Source organism: Buteo buteo, chromosome 4, assembly GCF_964188355.1.
Source record: "Buteo buteo chromosome 4, bButBut1.hap1.1, whole genome shotgun sequence".
Classification (NCBI taxonomy): Eukaryota; Metazoa; Chordata; class Aves; order Accipitriformes; family Accipitridae; genus Buteo; species Buteo buteo.
The window spans coordinates 69,332,560-69,349,145 of NC_134174.1; the positions used below are offsets into that span (position 1 = coordinate 69,332,560).

At 43.2% G+C, this 16,586-nt stretch overlaps 1 protein-coding gene across 1 annotated transcript; it reads right to left on the bottom strand.

The window, feature by feature from the left end:
* Positions 1 to 5,052: 5,052 nt before the first annotated feature.
* Positions 5,053 to 15,502, bottom strand: BNIP3 (BCL2 interacting protein 3). Its single transcript, XM_075026654.1, has 6 exons — positions 15,346 to 15,502; positions 11,641 to 11,824; positions 10,396 to 10,480; positions 8,003 to 8,109; positions 7,746 to 7,895; positions 5,053 to 6,037 (listed from the first exon to the last, which is right to left on the bottom strand). The coding sequence occupies exons 1-6, from the start codon at positions 15,380 to 15,382 to the stop codon at positions 5,986 to 5,988; spliced, it is 615 nt and encodes a 204-aa protein (XP_074882755.1). The 5' UTR covers positions 15,383 to 15,502; the 3' UTR covers positions 5,053 to 5,985.
* Between the last annotated feature and the right edge of the window lie 1,084 nt (positions 15,503 to 16,586).

Here is a 16,586-nt window from a genome sequence, read left to right on the forward strand (position 1 = left end):
CTTTCCCATGGAACTGCCTGGTCCTGGAATTACAGAAGGGGGGTGAGCAATATTTTCCTATGCCCATGATTACCCCTGCATCACCGAATAAAACCTGCCGTGGTGGGTTTGGGGTTTTTTTCTCTCTCGAACTGTTTCCAGCTCCTGGCTGTTGGAGTGGCTCTGGCAGCAGCTCTCTGGAGGCCAGTGTTTGGGTTGGGGGACGATCCCCCATATCCACAGATGGGACCTGGGAAGATGAGCAAGCGTTGCCTTGTGAGCAGGAATTAATAACCCAGCAGCCACCTGGTATCCAGCTGTGCTGACGGCCTGCAGCCAGGAGCAGGAACCCCAGATGTCCGAATTCACAACACGTACTTCAGGTGAACGTTTAGGGAATTAAAATGCAGTGAGATGGCTGCTGCCAGATCTCTCCCCTCGCAGACGGCACGGGAGCCAGCAAGGGGCTTACGCTGGAGGGGCGAGGGGGAAAGGGAGGGCCAGTCTTCCATCTGCTCAGCGAGATGCAAATTTGTTCATCAGCTGTAAGTAAAATAGTTGGGGGTTTGTTGTCCTGTTCTTTGCATCCAGGGTTTGTGATGGGCAGAAAGGGCCCCGTGCTCACCAGGCCTGGTACGAGGAATGAGCCTGACTCTTCCCTGGTCTGAGTGATGGTGATGTGGTGTCTGAGCTGCTCCAAAGAGTGAGCTGTAACTCGGAGTAAACGTGCGTGCGGCTCTTCGTCAATGCTGAGCGCTGGGCAGCACGTGGACACACAGGTGGCTGTGGCCATCGGTGTCCCCTTAACTCATTTATGATGTAAAGGTCTTTTCCTGCCTTACACCAAATTTGATCCAAACTCTGGTGGTGCTTACAAAACTGGTGGTAAGAAGCTACGTTAAGCCTTGATGAGTATGAACTTCACAGGCTCATTTGAGCAGACGAGCGTCTGCGTTTGGCTGAGCTGCTAACGGGGGAATAGCTGAAGGTCCCCTGGGGTCTGGCTGCTGGGGGACACTTGGGAGGAGGCAGCTCTTGCGCTGTGGAGCTCTCCCTGGGCTGGGGGTCTGTGCTGCTCCGGGCGGTGTTCATAAGTGGCTCCTGGAAGGAAACCTCCACCTCCGTGCAAACTGCGGGGTGTGAGGAGTCTGCAGAGAACAGAAACTGGTTTTGCAGCAAATGCCCTCTGTTGCAGCATCCTTGAAAGCTTCAGTCTTAGAGCTCAGCTTCTCTCTTTACCTTTGCCGGCTCTTGATGGAGGCCTTTGTGCATTGAGCTTACCCAGACACTGGCCCTCCTCGCAGCCTCCTTTGTGGTTATAAATAGTGTGTGCGATGCATCCCACGTGTCCCAGAGCTGTCAGCTTGGCCTCTGACTGCTTGTTGCTGCTGAGGATTACTTTCCACTAGTAGAGCAAAGCACGCTGAAATGCAAAGCTTTAAACCCAGGTAGAGAAAATGCTTTAAGACTGCAACGAACTGATTGCTGCTCTGGAGCAAGAACAGGTTTCTGCTGCAAGCCTTGAGAGCCTTTGGTGATACCTGCACGGAACTCTAGAAAATGCTGGGATCCATAACAATTCTCTCGTGACTTTCTTTTCATATTTGGTAAGTTTTTAATACCACAGTTTCACTGACTGTATTTCTTGTGCAAAAGTACACAAGCCCTCGGTGTGCCCTGAGCTGGCTGCTGCTGTCATGAGCCTGCTAAGCCTGAAAGCAGTGAAACAGACCATGACGAGCTCAGCTTTGAATAGGGCTGGCTGCCTCCTGCAAGCCTGTGCCCCTGCTGAAGCTCTGCTGTGCCAGCCCGGGCTTCCTACCCTGTGCCTGTGGCTGGTGTCCTCCTGTCTGTCCTTCAGGCTAGGTCTGCCCACAGTGGGGGGTGACCCCGGCAAAGGGGACCCTCCCCAGGGAAGGTGGAGGGAGCTGCAGACACCTTGGGTCCACAGCTGGAAGCACAACTGGGAATGAGGTTTGTTTAAATGAGTTATGACGAGTTATGTTCATTCGTGTGTCTCTAAAAAGATAAAGCTCCTTGGACTGGAACTGTGCTGTACTTAAAATGGTACTTATTTATGCTGTGACCTCTTATTTTTTTAAAGAAAATAAGTTTAGTTGCAAAATTGACTGAATTTTCCATTTCCCCTGGTATGAAGTGTGAGGATCAAACAGCTTGAAGTCTTCAATGCAGTTTTTGTCAATATCTAGCATATTAAGGCAGTACTGGGCCATTTCTTTTAGCATTTGTATTTCTTTTGGACTAGTTGTCCACTGCTTCCATGGCTTTAGCAAAGCCTGTGCACTTTAAAGCTGTTTTAAAAAATTGATAACTGTGAAATTTATATGAGGCATCTATTACAGAAATCAATGTTGAAGACACAAAGGCAAAAGGCTGACATTTGACCACAGAAAACTGATGTAGCTCTGTAAGAATGCCTTGACCAATAATTGGATAATGATGTCCAATAGTTTAAATGCACCATGATGACTAGGGTTTGGGGTTTTTTTAATTAACTTTGCTTCTTTCCATCATGTTAAAAATAATTATTACATATACAGTGGTTCAGCTTGGATCAGGGCAGCCTAAGAAGTTGCTGCCATAAGCACAAACCTCTGATACAGATGTTGACTGTCTGATGTTCTTCTAGGTGTTTCACACATTGTTTTTTCTGAAATGGGTAATCACCACCTTGGGCATGTCATAGAAATATGGTGGAGAGTGGGTTGAACGTGAGGTTTTCTGAATGATGATCCTAAAAATGTGGATAAACAGAGTGCTAATGGCTGTATGATACTTGTGTAGTCAGCTCTCCACTACCCAAGTACAGCGTTAGCACCCCTGAGTACACCTTGCTGCTGCGTTCTTGATGAAATATAGAGAATCACAGTCCAGATTATCCACAGAACAAGTATCTGTATTTATTACCTTCAACTTTGTGATAACTGAAAATGGACAAACTATTTCTGCTTGATAGCTTTAGGAAAATTATCATGCACCTACACATGCACTCTGAAAAGGCTGCTGAAACTATATTCATCCCCTGCAAGATCAGGGACGGAGGATCAGTTCCTCAGAGATGATTATGCATGTAATTCTAATTAAAACCAATGTAAGTTAAGAATGAGTAAGGATGAAATGTGTAACTACCTCTAAAACCCTTGTTCATTGTGCCTAAGCTGAAAAAGTTGACTGTCTGCAAAAGTCTGTGGAACAAGAGACTGAGATGACTTTTCTGCCACCCTCCTTCTCCCCGTTCCTGTCTCGCACCGTTTGCTTTTGCTTGCTCCAGTTTGACCACAGCAATTTTAGTGAACGTCCAACAACGAGTGAGGGGTTTTCTGGCCTGCGATGACCTGCTGGGCAGGGTACTACCACACTGCACGAGACCGACATTGTAAAGGCTGATCTACCCCTCTGCATGATACCCATGAGCGTGATCCCAAGGGATGGTGGAGCTGATGGAATAATAATAGGGGACACTATAACATAAATAACTTCTCATTTCAAAGCAAAGTAGCAATGAAAATTAGAAATGTTTTCTCAGCAACTATGAGAGGTAATAGATATACCACTTGTCAAGGTGCTGGTAATGATAAATATGCAAATAAGTAACATGTTCTGTATATGTAAACCACTTTTTTCATTTTACTACCTTAATCTGTGGTAACAGTTATACAGGACATGAAAGCCTAACACGAAAGTTCAGGCTGGCATTCACCTGTTCCAGTTTGCCAAGGAGAGGATATGCTCTGGCTGCTTCTGATCCAACCTTTGCTTTTAGCCTCACGCACGAGCCTGGGCTTGAAGAGTTCCAGCTACTGCAAGGAAGTTAACAAATGCCTACTTTGCAGATCTTTCAGGGTGGTAATTCTCTTCCTGTCCATACAGGATTGCTTTGCTTCTGTGTTTAAAAAGAGAAAGGAGAAAAGAACAAAGAACCAATATAGTTCCTTTATTCACAACAGATACTTTCATACAACTAACTTTGCAATGCAGATAGGAGTACTCAGGTGAGTATTACTTCAGCATAATCCTAAATGCTTTTAACTGCTTTTAACTTGTAGTAGAATATGAACCCAGGGAACTTCCAGCACAGATGGTGTATCTTCACGTTCACTGAAAACAAGAAATATCTAACACTAAGGAACACGGCAAGAACCCTGGTTAAATGAAACGTGAACCTGCACACAGGCTGGTGCTCACCAAACACCCCGCTCTACCTGCTGTAATTCAAGGAAAGGTGGGTGTGAGGAGTTGGGCTAGTTGTTGGGGTTTTAGCAGTACTTATAAGGAATCTTTTATTTAGATTTGATGTAATGGTAGTAAAAAACAAAATAAATCTTGTTTTTTCAAAGGAGGAGGAAGCAGTTGATCTAACAGTCATTCTGAGACCAATGTTATTAATACTATTTTGGTGCAACACTGAGGTTCAACTCTGCCTGTAGTCAGATAAAAAAATGCGTCCAACATCACATACGGGAAGTATTATTCAGAAATTAATAAAATCCTATAAATCCATTTATTTTATTGCACATGCAGACATACAGTAAGAAACCCAAACAGATACTGGTCCACCTGTAAAAGGTGTGCGATTGATTAAATTCATAGAAGTGAGAACAAGTGATTTACTCCAAGGGAAAACAAAACACATGTACTGGCCTGCACAGCAGCATCCAGTCCTGCAGCCACAGGATGTCGCATGATGGCAGGCCCTGCCCTCTGTACGGTATTACCAGGTGCTCACTAACCACATTTTTACAGGTTCCATTTCAAGCACAGAAGAAGTCAGTACTGCTAAATAAGGACAAAAATAAAATTATAAAGCAAATTTATTTTTAAATGATGACAACAGTACAAAGTAGAATATGTATTGCAAGCTCAGTGAATTTCTGTTTACTGAGCAACTTATACTGACAGCTCAGTCATATTCCAGTTTAACAAGCACTGAAGTTGCTTTCTATGAAAAGATCTTTCTTGTCAGTTACAGAGTATGAAACTCATGTTTAAAGACAGAGCCTTATCAGCCACTTTCAACAGTTATTAGAGAAAAAGGAACAAGAAAACTCTGACTCCACAAGGAACCTTTTTATTTAAATATATAAAACATGATACTTTGGCAAACATTCATTTTCTTCTCATTAAATAAGGTACAATCACTGAATGAAAAGGCATTCCATTAGTAAAAACAAATAAGCAAGCAACCCTTTTTTAAAATCTATACAAGGATGAGGCAAATAAGACACAAATTTATTATTTTACAGATAAAAAGACTGAGAAGCAGTAGCCTGCAAGTAGATACAACAGAAGGAACTTCTATTAATTGGGGAGTTAAATAAATATCTTTGCAAAAGAAGCTATGTATTAGGCACTAAAGTCCAAATTTTAATTCAGGCTGTTGTGCATCACACTCTGAACTAGTAAAAATTAATGGAAGTTTCACTCATGTGCTAATTCCTTCCAGCTGACTGTGTCTCTCAACACTTCACATCTCACACAAATGTGAGAACACACTAGGTAAAAATCTACATAAGGAAGAAACTGCCTTGAGCAAGGTAAAAGCTTCTCTGAATTCCCATATATAGTACATAAGGCCACACATTGTTTTGGGCTAATCCCTTATTGTCATGATTACAGCAGCAGTGACAAATATTCACATCTATGAAGTACAACAAAACAGCAGTTTAGATGAATACCTAGCTGAATCAGATTGCTGTATTAAAGCTAGGATTGTTTTTAAACATCAAGTTCTTTTAATTTTCAAAGATAGTTCACTACAAAGCAATATAACAGACCTTAATGCATCTGAAAAAAGCTCTATGAATTGATCCAGAAGACTATATACGATACATTAGCTTTAGTGTCTCTTTTCCCATTCTTACTAAACAAGAACTCATTTACAGAACAAGTACACACTGATCAGGTAGTCATCGCTAGCTGCTGTTCACCTTCTGTATTCCCAGATGAGTATTTTCTTTGCTCTGAAACTAGATGTGTCAGGTGCATTTAAAACGTACTACTTGAAGCTGTGGTCGTAAGGCGTCTTCCAATGTAAATCCTGAGGACCAAGAACACATGGTCAGTGAGTGCTGCATTTCATTTTAAAAAGAACATACAGCACGCAAGGAACACTTTTTTCCCTCATCAGGTTACTAGTTACATAATTTCCAGCAGGAGCAGCAGTACCAGCTATACTTAAGCAGGCAAATCAAGTGACTACTATGAAACTTGGTTTTCAGTTGCTAGTGACTTTGTGCACACCCTTTTCTAGTAATGCTCCCTGAGCTCTAAGACTGAACAATTCTGTGTAAGCTGTTTGGTTTCAGGAATGCAAGAGTCAGACATAAGTATGTGGTTAGCAAGGACGCACTGCTTCAGGTCTCAAAGTCAGATGTTTTATTACGTTTTTCCTTTTGTTATCTTAAGTTCTTCCATTTGCTGAATACCTCTGAAATTTGTAAAGCTCTCATTTTACTGTCATCTTCATGTACTTCTTACTATTTCTCTAGTCATTATTTCCCAGCTTGGTATGTTTTCACAGCTGCCCTACATAGCATCTTCTATTCATGTACTTTTTGCAGCTTAAAGAAATTATTATTTTTAAGTGTAACTATTTTACTGATGCTACATTAAAGTCACATCTTCAGGAAGTGCTTGTTACTCACTCATTATGGAACTGGAATGATGCAAATTTGCAGCAGTGGTAGAGGTGACCAGGAAGAAAGTAAGTACTTACATCACCAAACTTGTTTATTTTGAAAGGAAAATTCCATTATGCTTTTATTCTATCTTGTCCAATTATCATTTTATTTTTGGAAGGAGTTAAATTAGTCTCATGTTACTTTTACAGTATTATGTGGCTGAGATCTTGGGTTTGTACAGGAAGATAACCTGTGCCTTCATCCATCCAAAATGATGCATACCACAGGGACCACAGAAGGTTTGGGCTGTCCCTCCTTCCAGTTACTGCAGCTGCACAGAGCCCTCCTCTTCCGCTCAATCTCTTGCATCCCCTCACTCTCAACTTTCACAGCCTTGATCAGGTTCAGGATTTATGCAAGGGAGTGAGCAGAGAAAGAGCAGGACCAGAGCTAATGACAGGTGTCACCCCAGAACTCATCTGACTTCTCCCTGAGCCTTCCAGTGTGGCACAGCATACTGCTGGGAGAGCAGCTAGATGTGCCCAGATTCCCAGTGTTCCTTGCTGGTATCGGGGAATCTGCCATGCTTAGGCAGAGGCAAACTCTGATCCTAACTAAAAGGCATTTAATCTTTTCCCTTTAGTCTGTGTTCTGCAGCTGTTTTTAAAGAAGGATCATCTAACCCCTAAATCATCTAAAGAAAACCAATTCCCAGTTTGTTTCATGTCCCCCATCCCTCCCAGGTGCAAGTGGAATTTTAAAATATATTAAATAGTATCTTTTTCCTTTGCAATTAGTTGTGAGATTAACAGTCATATCTCCAGTGGAACCAAGTACTGTTTAAGTGTAACTATGGTTCATACATATAACTCCTAATTTCACTGCCCCTTAATTATTTCGAAAAATTCTCAACTAGTGAGAACAGCAGAAAAGGAAAACTTCATACATTCAGCAATACCACAAGCAGACAAATAGAAAGCACTTCCTGAATAACTCTATGTCCCCCTTCTATGGAAGAAGTGTATTACCCATCTTTTAGACAAAGAGGCAATGGGGAGTCAGAATTACACCTCAGAGAACACAGGTTAAAAAAAAAAATCTACTTTTTTTTAAATTTACACTTACCCTAGTCCAATGGCAAGCAAATGAGAAAGCAGCAGAGATGGAAGAAAAACCTTCAAAAATTCTGCTGAGAATATCCCCCCTTTCTTCATTACACTGGTATTTCTCATGCTGAGAGTAGCTGTGCGCCTGGGATGTTTAAAAAGGAATTCCCTAGTTTTGAGGAAGAAAACACAGTCACAGCATTAACAGATACATATCTAGACTTGTGGAAGTAAAGGCTGCACCCAAGTTCATCCAGAAGAACTGACAGCACTCACTTTGGTGGGATGTTCTCGGGCCTGCTGGACCAATCCCATATCCGATCTATATTCTTCTTCAGGAACCTTTCTACTTCTTTCTTCCTTTCAAGAAAATCTTCTTCAGACTACAACAAAGAGCCATTATCAAACACTACTCAGAACTACAATAGGTAGGAAGTTAGTACTGCAAAACAAAGCTCCTGTTCTGCATCGAAGACCATATGCTAGACTACCTCTGAAGCTCACTTCTATCTCCTCCCACCATGGACTCTCCATATCCCTTCTACTGAAGTACTTAGATCCTAGATAAAGACAGAGGGAGGAGGGACATCTGTCATCAGAGCAGGATGTGAATGGAAAAGACCATACCCCATATCCATACCCCATATTTGCTTAAGTAAAGACTACCCTGGAAATAAAATGCCAGAGCCCTGCATTTAATCCTTACATACAGGATCCAAAAATATCTCCAGTTCACACATCTGACTGACATTTGGCAGAAGAAACTTTTTGCCTGCATTCAAAACTGGATGGAAGTCATACTTATCTGAAGATCCTTGATCAAGCTAACACAAGCCAAGTGAAACTACTTCTAGTCTCATAAAGCTACCTGGCTTTTGGGCCAGTATTGGAAATAGGGGTGAAGTGAGCCCAGGTCGACTTGCACACATCTGTGCAGAAAAACACCCCCAAACAAACAGTGGCTTTGTTTTCAAGGGAATTACAGCATAAATACTGAATAAGAATAGTTTCTTGCTTAATACACGTGCATTAAGTGGAGCCAAGGTCTTGTGATAAAAATAGCATCTGATCATAGAATTAAAATAGCTATATGTGCAGACATATACACTTAAGAATGGAAATAAAATTGTCCAGGCAACTTTAATTCTGATGGTTTTCTAACTTTTGATTATTTGTTCTCAAAGTCTAATAGCCAGTGCACACTCAGCTACAGATGATAAACAACAGTAATTGAAAGAGGGAAGTGATGGAAGAAATCTGTTTTTTTAAAGTCAGATGCAAGGGTCCTGAGTTCTTACTAGAATTAAAAAAATAACATTGCACATCAGAGCACAAGTAACTGCTAGTGCTGGTAACTTTTGCCAGTTTATTGTATGTCGTACATCTCTTCATGCAGAGGCCCCAAGTGAAATATAATCCAATTGCTAACTGCTAACCCTGTAAGAATTAGTCACAGGCACAGAATATACCTTGATTTAATGAGGAAATAGTATCTCTTTGTATATAAACAGTGCAGGGAGAGTGATTTACTCAAGATAATAAACCCAGTCGTTGTTAAGAGCAGAGAAATTTACTTAAATACTTTTAATACTTTACTCCTCAAAATGTTTTAAGTAATTTTTTTCATACTAAAAGCCAGTATCTAATCACAGTGAAGACTTAAGATTTTAGCCTGTCATCATGCAACAAGCTGTATATCAATAAAACGTTGTTAATATATAGTATCTGTTTTCCCCGCTCTTTTCTCAAATGCATTTACTAATTTTCTTTGCAATTATGTAAACAAGTGTACAAAATGAAATTAGAACTAACAGTGAGTTTTTCAAAGCAGCATGTAGAAATGCTAAGTACTAGTTGTTAAAACAAAATGGAATCATAAAGCCATGGCAGTGCTCTGAAAATGTATGTTATTGGCTGTCACGTTTAAGTGACTCTAGGAATTCTTGCTGCTGTCAAATTCACTTTTTAAATTCATAATGCACCAGTGGTAGTGCATTTAAATAAAATTTCATTGTGGGGGATGCATGAAATGTGCCAAATTGACAGTCAGTGGGGGAAGAGGAAACTTCTGCATGGTAAATTGCCCACAGAACATTAATATTCACATAAATAGCCATGTATATACCCACCCTATCAATGCATTTCCTATATATCTTAATGTAAAATCTGATTGTCTCAATCTGTTAGACTTACATCACAATTGACCTACTGAGTAAAGAATAATGCCCACTTCACAGGACAAATAGACCATGATACACCTCAGGATCACCAGAAGTTGGGAGGCTTAGGAAGGTGCTGACTCCAGCTCTCTTGAATTCTGGACTAGTGGTTATTTTTTGGATTGTCTTTTTTTCCTAAAAGCTACTTGTAGGATCTGAAAGTTGGCCTTTTCAACTTGTGGCTTGAAAGAGGCATTTGAAAACCCAACCATTTTAAAAAGACAAGATAGTAGGGCACCTAAATCCTTCTGAAATATCTCAGGTTACAGATTAACCAAAAAAAAATAATCCATGCAAGTCAGATACAAATACACAAAACCTGATTCTGCAAAGACTATTCTAACTTATTTAAGTCTCTACATTAGCAGCTTCACCTCTTATTTCCTAATGCTGGTTTTCAAACAATGAGAGTAAGAAATTCTTTCTCCCAAAGCAAGATGAGATTTTTACCTGAAAGCTATTCTTTTCTCCACTGCTGTGACTCTCTATTTCCAAAGCTCTGTGACTGTCCTGAGGTGTCTGGGAACGAGGAGGGCTTGATAAAGAGAGAAGCACAAGTAAGAAGGAACTCAATTTTTTTATGACGTTGTTTATGTTATGCACTAAAAGCTAGTCAATGAAGCTTACATGCACAGTTCTCCCAAAGAGCTACAGTGCCCTCACCATAACTTAAGAGATTAATCTGTCAATGGGTGACATAATCCAGCCATCATATTCAATTAATCTTTGATCTTCTAACGATCTGCCAAGAAGTTTGCTGCACAGAGCTGTTTTTCAGCAGTGCAGAGATATGACTGTGAGGCTGTATGATTTGGCCCGTGTTACTTATTAAATAACAATGGGCAGCAAATGATGAATAAAGTGGGGTTTGGTTTGAATTCAGACTAGCTAGGTAAGGCTAGGAAGTTCTGCAACCTACTGTCTATTTTGAGTCCTGTAGCTCTTTTTTTTTTTTTAAATAAACTTTACGCTGTAGACTTCATAGCCCATCAAAATCAAATAAATTAATTAATAACACTGACTGACAATTTGCATCAGATATAAGTTGTTTTGTTGTGTTATACTCCTAGAAATCCGTTATGATTTGTAAACTAGATATAGGACAATTCTTTAGCAATTACCTAAGAACTATTAACTGATGTACCTCATTACAGAACACAAGTTGCTTATTATCACCTTTCTCTGACATTCCTGTTGCAGACAGCAGTGTTAGTAGCGCTATATGCTCTTAAGAACAGAACTGACACTGGTTGCACAAGGGCTGATCCTTTAGAATGACAGCCACACACGGCTCCAGAGTATTTTATTTACTAGAACAAGGCTGGGCTGCTGCCTGTACACGAGCAGCACACCCATGGGAAGTTCAGCTGCTGCTGCTGGCCTTTATCAGGATACACCAAAAGCCTAAGATGGCATCCTCATGAGATGTGACAACTCTCCTAGAGTCCTCTCCCCTGTAATTTTTTTCTAGTTTCAGGACAGGCTTCTACCCAGGCATTACTCTAGTATTTAAATACCAGTCTTTTAAATATGAAGTTTTCCTATCTCTTCCTCTCTGCATGCGTGTATATGCACACACATATGTAAACACACACATACATAAGCATTTCTGTATTTGTCTTTGCCACTTGTGCATAAAAATGGCTTTGTCTAATAGTGACCTTTACTTTGCTTACAATAAAGCATCTTGTTTACCTGTCGCAATGTGAACTTTCTCTTGAACTGCTTCTTCCAGATTCGTGTTGAGCATCAAGGAGTATTTTCTCCATGTCACCATTGTGAATGGAAATAGAGGCTGGTACTTGTTCTTGGCTCGTTGGAGTGACAGTGTTTCCACTGCCATTTCCATTACTGCTGAAGTGGAGTTCCACCCAGGAACCTGCTTGGCATAATTGAAAATAGAAGCAGAATAAACCAAGTGATTTTGCATAAAAGGCATGTAAAATATGAGACTGTTGATCCTCCCCAGCATGACATTATAATATGACATGCAGAAGTACTAGCATTGACATCTCAGCTAATAAACATGGTGAAATGCCAAAACGTGGGGATGCCTTTGTTAGTGAGCTGGAAGTCTCACAGAACTGAAGCTGGTCAGTACATTGTGTCTCTTTCTGCAGCTGAAGATCTTTAATTTCAGGATACATTTAATTTTTATTGTTCAACATAGGTGGTAGTCAAACAAAACAATCTCAAGGACTTTCTCTGCCAAAGTTTATTTATTCATTTATTGAAAGTCCAATAACTGTGTTTTGTTTAGCCTTTTTCAGTAAGGCTTTTTAGGTGTTACTGTTAAGCAAGAGGATATGTGGCAACAACTAGATCATGTGTTTGCTACTTGCAGTATATTTAACACAGACAGTCACATGTTGCTTTGTTTTTTTAAGAGTGTGCTGAGTAACAACTCTCTTCTAGGCTAGCAGTAACCAATGCACAAAAGGACCTGTATCTGTTGTCTCATAAATATCAGCTCAAGAGACAGAGAGTATTTGAATTGTATAAATGTCAGTGGAATTTACCTATCTAACATGCTTAGGTGTGTAAACAACAGTGGAAGTAGATAGATGTATTGTGCCCATCCTAGAACAGTTTACAGGAAATGTAACGGTAAATACAGGAGAAAGAGGGCAAGTGAAACTCCCAGAATTCTGGTGAGCGCAGCAGAAATGATGTCCAAGCCATAAGCAAGGAAAGGGAGAGACAGATAGCGGTGTTTGGACTGCTCCTGCTGAGGAAGGGAGGCTGGGGCAGAGGTCAAGAGAACAGCAGAAGGAATAAAGGAGCAGTTTTAGAGGTATGGAGAAGGGGAGAAGCCAACACAGAGATCTAGCCTGACACAGAAAAATCAAATGAAGAAAGATAAACCGGTTGTGAAGAGATTGAAGGTTCATAAATTAAATTAAAACAGCAAAAAGCCAAAGTGCTTAATCTGCACTAATAACATTAATCTCTCTCTTCTAAAAAGCCAGATGACCACAGTATCTTTTGAATGGAAACATACTAAGTTACAGGCTTTGAAGAAGCATTTTTCTGGATAGTCTCTTTTACCTCACAACTGGTTTGTTGTTTTGATTGTGTCGTGGTTTAACCCCAGCCAGCAACTAAGCACCAGGCAGCCACTCACCGACTTCCCCCCCGCCCAGTGGGATGGGGGAAAGAATCGGAAGGAAAAAAGTAAAACTCACGGGTTGAGATAAGAACAGTTTAATAGAACAGAAAGCAAGAAACTAATAATGATAATAACAACAACAATAATAAAATGACAATAACAATAAAAGGATTGGAATATACAAAACAAGTGATGCACAATGCAATTGCTCACCACCGACCAATGCTCGGTTAGTTCCTGAGCAGCAATCCCTCCAGGCCAACTCCCCCCAGTTTATATACTGGCCATGACATATGGTATGGAATATTCTTTGGCCAGTTTGGGTCAGCTGTCCTGGCTGTGTCCCCTCTCACCCTCCTGTGCCCCTCCAGCCTTCTTGCTGGCTGGGCATGAGAAGCTGAAAAATCCTTGACTTTAGAATAAACACTACTTAGCAACAACTGAAAACACCAGGGTATTATCAACATTCTTCTCATACTGAATCCAAGACATAAGACTATACAAGCTACGAGAAAGAAAATTAATTCTATCCCAGCCAAAACCAGGACAGTTGGTTTGTGGGTTTTTTCCCCCTCCATGTGACCGTATGTGGTACATGTTTGGGTACATGTTTATACCCAGACAAACTTTCCCCTATTCCTTCCCCCAAAACTTATAAAAGTCCAAGTTGTTACCAAAGAATGATCACAACCACTGAAGCTTAAATTAAGCTAGTGTCCAGCTGGAGCTCTGGCTCCAGCTACCTTGAGTATCAGCTAGCTCCTAGTCTACTTGCCCTTGCTCCTCAGCACGTCCCACCTCAGCTTCTGCTCCTCTGCTTGTAAAAGCAGAGCGACTTCATGCTGTGTGGACTGCACTACAATGATTTGTATACATGCTCATAAGCTATTTTCTCCTGTGAAGATGTGTACTATTTGAGGCACGCTCACATTTCAATAATCATCAGCACCACAGGCAAACGTAACTGCTTCATACAGCGAACTAACACTACCTACTGAAATCTTACTGGATACAGCACAGTGAATACAGGATAAAACACAGAGAAGATTAAGATTACAACAAAAGTACCTGTGTTTTACACGTTTGTTGCGTTTTTTTAGACTTTCTTGAGAATAAGGTTGTGCTAGTGCACTAGGAATGTCCTGTTGTATTATCATTTAAAGATAAAAGAAACCATATTTTTATGAGGTTGGAAATACAAACAGATAAAAGCACACGTAACATGGCAACGCAAACTGAATAGACCAAGTTGTGGGGAAGGATTTTGAAGAGAATGATCTTGTATGATATTCCAGCCCAGGATACATACTGCGGGAGTGCAGCAGGTCTGGAAATCTTAATTTCTTAACGTATGGCTTTCAAAACCGCAAACAAAAAAGCAAAATTCCACAGAAAAATGAGAGTGTCTCCTTAAATTGCTAAAAGTCACCATGTAAATCACACAATTTAGTACGCAGCTGCACACAGATCTTTCATGGGCAAGGTAAATTTCCTTCCGACTTCAGCGAAACGCACCATACGTGCAACTGACCCTGATCTCTCCTCAAAGACATATCCCAAACTGCCCGCAGACGGTTTCTTTTGAGGAGGAAGGATCTGCGTTTGCCCCAGTGCACAGATCTCACGAGGATCTCCGCTAACCCAGCCTTACTTGCCAGTTCAGCTACACAACCGAGACACCAGGGCGTTTTACGCTTGACCCGTTCTTCCACGCGAGTCTTCATCGCCCTGCGCGACGAGGAAGCTCCGAGGACGGTTTAACGAGCCATGACCGCCGGGCTGCGGTACGGGCACAGCCGAAGGGTAGGGAAACCCGCCCCGTACCGACGGGCGCTGACCGGGCACAGCGCGTCAGGTCTCGCCTGCCCGCTGCGGGCAGGCACCGACCGGCACCGGAGCGTCCCCCAGGCCCGGCCCCGCCGAGGGACACACCGCCCGAGCACCAAGCCTCCGTGGGGCTGCTCGGACCCACGGAGGCAGGCGCGCTTCTGGCGCCTTAATGGCCGCAGGACGCTGCCCCGCGGCTTCGCCCCCCGCCCGGCCAGCGGCGGCAGAGCCACCGCCCGCCCTCGCCTCCGCGCCCGGCCTCCAGGTAGGCCCGGGGCGGCCCGCCCGCCCGCCTGCCTCAGCGCCGCGCCGCCCCTGAGGGCAGCGCCGCCCGCGGCCGCGCAGGCCGGCGGGCACCGGGGGAAGGAGGAAGAGAGGGGAGGCCGGACCGCCTCACGGACCCCCGCCACCGCCCGCGGCGGCCCCAGGCCCGGCCTCCCCTGTCAGCGGCCGCCGGCCCTTACCCTGCAAGTTCTCCTCCTGCGGGCTGAGCCACGACATGGCGCGGCCTCCGCTCTTCTGCCGCCGCGGCGGAGCGACACGCCGGGCCGAGGGAGCTGCGGCGTCGGCGGGACGCGCACCGCGCACTGGCCGCCGCCGCCGCCCGCCTCCGCTCCTGTGGGCACCGCCGCCGTGACGTCAGCGGCCGCCCCGTTCGCATTGGCCGCCGCCGCGGGGCGGGAGGCGGGGGGGCGGAGTCAGGCGGGTCGCGCGCTCCCTCAGGCCCCGGCGGGCTCCCTGAGGCGCTGCCGCCGCCATGGCGCCGGGGCCGGTGGGGAAGGTTGTCTGCGGATCGGACGATCCGCCAAGCCTCCGGGAGCAACGGGAGAGGTCCCGTGCTGGCCTCCGACCGCAGCCGGAGAGCCCGAGCTGAAGAACAGGGTAAATTCCTCAGAGAATTTCTCATTTTCGCCCTCCATACCCGCGCAGCGCTGTACGCGACCCGTACACCGCACGCCCACCCGTGTCCCGCAACATGGTTCCCGCTCGCGTGTGGTAACCGAATGCGGTGCTTTTTACATAAAGTGACACAGGGCAAACACAAAGCTCTGCTTGGATTTCAAAGGAAACCGTATCTGGTTGCCAAAGCGCAAGTGCTGGCCTCTAAACCAGTCTCTGATAGCTCTCAAACTAATGGCACAGGGCCTCGAAATAGATAATAATTAATTCCTTCTCTTTTCCAATGTTGGCTAAGGTTGTAATGCCATCCGAGCAGACAGCGGGGGCTCTCCAAATAGGAAACCGCTTAGTAAAGACTAGTGTTGCCATTTGAAAGCAGATGCTGATTTACTGCTAGGAATTTATAAAGGCAAATACATAAGATTTTATTTTATTTAGCCAGAGGATGGGTAAAGTGTTATTTACTTAATTAGAGCATGCAGGCATTTTATCTAGGCTGAAATGGTTTTCATTTCTGCCTTTCTGCAGTAGACAATGACAAAGCCCAAGTAAAATATATCTTCTGGTGAGATGGAGATAACTCTTTTCAGTGAGTTACTATAATAGCAAAGAGTATTAACCTAAAACCTTCCCAGAAAGACAAGGTCAGGATATTATTAATATGTGCATTATACTCAGTACAGCCAATGGATTATCGGACAAAGTGGAGTAACAGTTTGGCCCATGAAGACATTTTCAGGGTCAGTTCTCCAGTTTTTAGTCCATCCTTAACACATTTTTCCAAACCTCAGCCTTAGGCCTCCTG

Excerpts from the sequence above, each read along its gene's own strand:
- BNIP3 (XM_075026654.1), bottom strand. The coding sequence starts at position 15,382 with ATGTCGTGGCTCAGCCCGCAGGAGGAGAACTTGCAGG. Across the intron at positions 10,481-11,640 it reads GAAAGTTCACATTGCGACAG|CCCTCCTCGTTCCCAGACAC; the intron begins GTAAACAAGATG and ends CTCTTTATCAAG. Across the intron at positions 7,896-8,002 it reads CCCGAGAACATCCCACCAAA|GGAATTCCTTTTTAAACATC; the intron begins GTGAGTGCTGTC and ends CCTCAAAACTAG.